The sequence below is a fragment of the Rhododendron vialii genome, chromosome 2a (assembly GCF_030253575.1).
Source record: "Rhododendron vialii isolate Sample 1 chromosome 2a, ASM3025357v1".
NCBI lineage: Eukaryota > Viridiplantae > Streptophyta > Magnoliopsida > Ericales > Ericaceae > Rhododendron > Rhododendron vialii.
The window spans coordinates 45891215-45896476 of NC_080558.1; the positions used below are offsets into that span (position 1 = coordinate 45891215).

The 5262-nt window shown below is 37.1% G+C and overlaps 1 protein-coding gene across 1 annotated transcript; it reads right to left on the reverse strand.

Annotated features, from left to right (window-relative positions):
* Positions 1-1012: 1012 nt before the first annotated feature.
* LOC131317904 (uncharacterized) lies at positions 1013-1820 on the reverse strand. Its single transcript, XM_058347588.1, has one exon. The coding sequence runs from the start codon at positions 1751-1753 to the stop codon at positions 1322-1324; it is 432 nt and encodes a 143-aa protein (XP_058203571.1). The 5' UTR covers positions 1754-1820; the 3' UTR covers positions 1013-1321.
* Between the last annotated feature and the right edge of the window lie 3442 nt (positions 1821-5262).

Sequence of the window (5262 nt, forward strand, 5' to 3'; positions counted from 1 at the left end):
TTCATTCTCTATATTCATCAGTCCATCAGACTAGATACTAAATTGCATGGAGTGCAAAAACATTTCACACCTCCCAATGATTAGTATGAGCGGAGTACTGTTGATAAATCTGTCAAACTTAACCACAACACACACAACGTGCGAAGAAACACAATCAGAAATGATTCAGATTTTATTACGTGACTTCTTGATTACGTAAATGAGTAATCCACGACTAACACCAGCTTTCATTATTTATCGAATAAGGAAAATGTACAGATACCTTGGCGATTGCGTAAAGTATTTATTTATAACCTATAATTTACATCACCTAAATTCATAATGCTCTTGTCTACGCTTCAGCGGCTGTGAGCGGCCCGACCCCAACATGGGCGTTGTCCCCTAAACCTCTTCAATCTAACCGGTCAGGTCGAACCCCAACTCATCAATAAAACATAAATCAAATCAAATCGAATCAGCTCCACAAACCCAGCGTCGGCATGCAGTAAGGTCCGTTAGTACAAAAAATGTGGAAAGTTCAATCATCAAGTTGACTTAAAAAACTAGGTCTACTGATGTTGGCAGATCATGTTGAAGAAGTCCTCGTAGAGAAAAGTATACTAATAAGTACATGAAAAGCGAGTCTGTGGTCTGGGGCTAATAGTTTGAAAAGTTCTACCGGTGGTGAGACGGACCTATCACCAAGAAAAGAACAGGAGTACAATTGTTTGGAACTTTTCCTGTAAAGGTGTGGGAATTTTTTCATGGATGCGAACGAGATACGGAGTCAACGGGTAGGTCTTTTTTCCAAGCGGAGATTTTAACGTCAATTCTCTGTGTTTTGACCAAACTTTGCCTGTTGAGTTACCTGGGCTACATGATTTCAGAATTTAAACTATAAAACTTTCAGAACAGAAGTATGTTATATACATTTAAAAAGTTTTAAAAAAAAAAACCGTATAAAATTTGACAATAAAACACTAAGAACGAAAAAATATGGATGACGAAACATTCAAAAGTTCTGAAGAGAATATTTTTGAGATGGAAACCAAACAAAATGAAAAATGCTCCTCTCGACTCTTTTTTTTTTTTTGCAATCATAAGCCCTCTAGCGTTGCTTGTAGAGTTGCAAGAAAAACAACCAAATACTATTTGATAATTAGTTGCATGCTATCTAAGCAACAGAGCCGGTTCTGAGTTAAAGCTCGAGATGCGGTCGCTTTAGGCTCCCGAAAGCGTACAAATTTTTGATACCCCTTATAATAGTCAAATAAAAAAAGTCACATCTTTAACTTCCACTTCAAGCCCCGAAAAATTTAGGCCGGCCCTGATAAGTAGTAGCCTAAGATTCTTCTGCTATACGCCCAAGTCCACGATCCTCCCCTTTGCCAGAAGAAACAACACTAACACGAGAAGCAGGGATTTGCACAAGCTCACGAACCACGTCCCTGAATTCAAGCGCTCCTCCATCTCTACACTTGGACAGTAATCTTGCAGCTTCTTCTTTCGTCATCAAAATCTTCACCTTCATCCCCTCTCTCTCCTCGCCGCCGATGAGCGGCCGGTGGCTCTGTTCTCTCTCTAGCTCCTTTTCTTTCTGAAGCAACGGTGTCGCTTCGGCCGGGACTTTGTTGTCTCTTTTCTTGAGCTTGATTGTTGATTTGTTCCTGTCCAATTCGTCTCTAAGTACGTAGTTTGGCTTGTTTTGCTTCCCGAGTTTGTTTTGGGAACCAAAGTTTCCAATATTGAAGTAGGGATGCAAGATATCCAACATTTTGAGAGAGAGAGAGAGAGAGAGTGTGTGTGTGTGTGTGTTAGGGGTGGTGGTGAATTTACGAGTGAAAGATGAAGGAAATATGTAAGCTGATATGTGTGAATTTATAGGGGTAAAGGTTTGTGACTATAGCATGGAGTATAAATTGGGCATAGAACGCAGGTGGGGCAGTCAAGATTGAGTTTATACAGTCGTCTCGGGGCACCGCTGTAAAAAAAAAACAAATTCCAAGGCTGGTGTGTTACATGCCACACTTAATTTAAATTTTAAATTTTTGAAGACTAGCTCACACACAATCGACTATAAAACTTACTTTAGGTGGGTGCAAATTGTTAAGTCTCAACCCGAAGACCAACCCAACCCAACCCTTAGCCGGGTTGTTAATTTAGTAGGTTGTTCAGCTGGGTTTTGATGGGCAGAAAGCAGAAACGAGTTTTTGATTCCTCATTGACTTGCTTAATCTTTGCAGTACTTTTCTACTGTAGTACTACCTCCGTTCCACAATGACAATCTCACTTTCTCTCTTTTACCTCTTTTCAAATCAAAAAATTAACTACTTCCGTGCATAATTTTTCAAATTTTTTTGCACCATATTAAAGATCTTGATTAGTACTTTAATTTGGTGCAAAAAAATTCAAAAAATTATACAAGGAAGTAATTGATTTTTTGATTTGAAAAATGACACGACTTTTCATGGTGGACTCTCAATATGGAACGAAGGGAGTATATAGTAGTATGTTAAATAATGCATGGGAATCAATGTGTTTTGTTTCGAGTATTCTGTTAGCCAAGGACAAAAGGTGAGCAGACAAAAAAAAAAAACAGAAGGACAAAAGGTGAGCGGTTAGAAAGAAATGGTTTTTAGAATCATCTCATCATCATCGGTAAAAGATGATGAGATGCTTCTAAAAAAGGTCGGGATTTCTTTTTCACATTTGGTTGGTATAGGAATTGGACTCGTATTTCACAAACCAATCTTGCACTTCATTTTCTAAACAACTTTATTAAATCCAACTTTAGCAATGAATTGATTGATCCAACGTCTTTATCACAAAACTTGTACCAAACTTCAACAGTTCAACATACGCGTGTTCAATGTTTAGCTAGTAGTACTGTATTAACTAATTAAGTAGATATTATGCAGGTTTTGAGTAGCTTGATTTCTTATAGTAGCTACGTAGCTACCTGAACATGCTTTCTTAATGAAATCTGTTAATCTAGTATCAATCAACAATGCTTCATCCGGATCTTCTTTGTTAACTTGCCTTTGGCGTTGAGGCAATATGATCATTCTAAGAGTTGAACTTCATTTAGAAAGCTATGAACCAGAAACGTGTCTAAAGTGTGTCCGGAGTATGTCCATGTCTTACACGCTTTTGTCGACACTTTGATTCTGGCAAAGTTTTGCTGCTACGTAGGTTGCATATCATCGATATTATGTAGAATGACATCAAAATTTAGGTTGGGTGGCTCGCTTAGTCACTTATGAGTCATGCCATAATTCATCATATAACAACTTGGAGCAAAATCTCTTTCTTTTTTAGAACTTTTCATAGGCTTGACATGTTACATAATTACTTCTTCTTTTTTGCAATTTTGTACAGGTAAGTAAGGAGATGGAGTTGCTTTTTGGCAGTTAACCAAGATGGAGTTGAAGAGTTTTTGGTAGTTAAATGGAACACTTGTTTTGAGTTCTTTTTGTTATTGGACACACCATGGATATGGATGTTTTGTAGTTTTGGTAATGTTGTTAAGTTTGAAGTGGTTATTATTGGAGGATGAATATTTTGAAAGGTTTTGAAGTTGGATGATGAATGTTGACTTATTGGATATTTGATTTGAATGATATTTTACTTCTTCGCAATTTAAGTTTTGTTAAGTTGAATCATAAGATACAAAAAAATCTGAAACTTTGTAAGCAGGTGAAAACAATATATGGAATAAAGTGTGTATTACTGCTAAAGTCCTATTTTTGATGGCAAAAGAGATTGTCACTGTTGTGTGTCTACTTTGATAGGTTATTGGTGACACACAATTGGTTGTCCTGGTAGGTACTTTTAGTGATAACATTAATTGGTCACAGAAAAATCTCTCTTCTATGACAACATAGTGCTGTCATCGTTATTGTCTTTGACATAATCACTTTTGTCCCAAAAAATCTCTCTTTCGTGACACCATATTGTTGTCACTGTTACTTTCAGCGGCAATTGTGTCACGAAAAATCTGTCATCGGTAACACCAAATTCTTGTCACTGTTGGCAACATTCTGTGACAACTAAACAATTTTGTCACCCTTGACTTTCAGTGTCATGGATACAATGACAGCTCTTCTTGTGTCACCAAAAATAATAGGTGACAAAATTTAGACTTTTGGTGACATTTTTACCTGTCACCGAATGTGTTTTTTTGTTGTAGTGATGTATCGCATATTTACACTCTCATACACGCATAAATATCTGTGTTCGAGTCTGATGTCACACCCACACCAACCTGAAACATTCATTTTGACCCGGGCTTTGGAAACAAAATGAAAAACGATTTCTCTCAGACACTTCTCCTATGGAGGAAGTTCCTTCGAAAGAACATCGATTATCATTTTGATAGATATATCTTTTTAACGGATGATGAACTTCAAAACATGTGTAATTGTTCATGGGTACGATTATGGATGACGAATTTTAGAACATGTGTACTTTCTTTTTGGCTGCTAGGAATGATTAACCTAGAACATGATTAAATATTTCATTAATTTTGATTTCTTTAAAACATGTATACTATATGAATTAATGTTTGTAATAGTGATTAATTTCTTTTGATTTCCTCACTTCCAAATCAAGTCTGCCTCTGGCGAGAGTGGAACTTATCCAGGTTCAAATTTTGGGGTTAGGTTGCAAGAAAGTTAATTTCTTGTAAATTCTTTTGTTGGCCTGCCTTGTTGATCAGTGCACATAATATGGTCCGGACACCGTTGACGATCAAACCAAAAGGAAAAAAAAGAGTGGAGTTGTTCATCTCGGCACAAATGACTTGGACCAAATCCGAGAGCATGAAAACATCTGGACTGTCCATTGCTTAGATTAAGATCCGAGCCATCAATTGTCGAGATTAACTGTCGGATAGACCGCTTGGCACCGTTGTCAAGCAGGAGTGCTTGGCAACATCTCCGGGTACGGTGCGTAACACTAATTTATGACTTTACAAAAGTGGGAGGTGGACCGTCGTCAAGTATACGACATGTCAGGTTGAAATACAGCTATTCTTTTGAATCTTTTCCTCTACGAGGAACACGAACAAATGGGATTCTCAGGTGCTATTTTCCCTTGTGGTCCAGTGGAACACGGTTGACAGTGGTTTCAAATCGGGATACATATTGTGTATCGTTTATTTCATTTTACGAATTGTATAGGGATATGTATCGCGTATCGTAAGATACGTACAATAACAAGCTAATATACAATAAATAATAGTTATACTTAATAATAATCTAAAATTTCGGGGTATATTTGAAA

What these genes read in the sequence shown, in the direction of transcription:
- LOC131317904 (XM_058347588.1), bottom strand. Translation starts at nt 1,753, where the DNA reads ATGTTGGATATCTTGCATCCCTACTTCAATATTGGAAACTTTGGTTCC.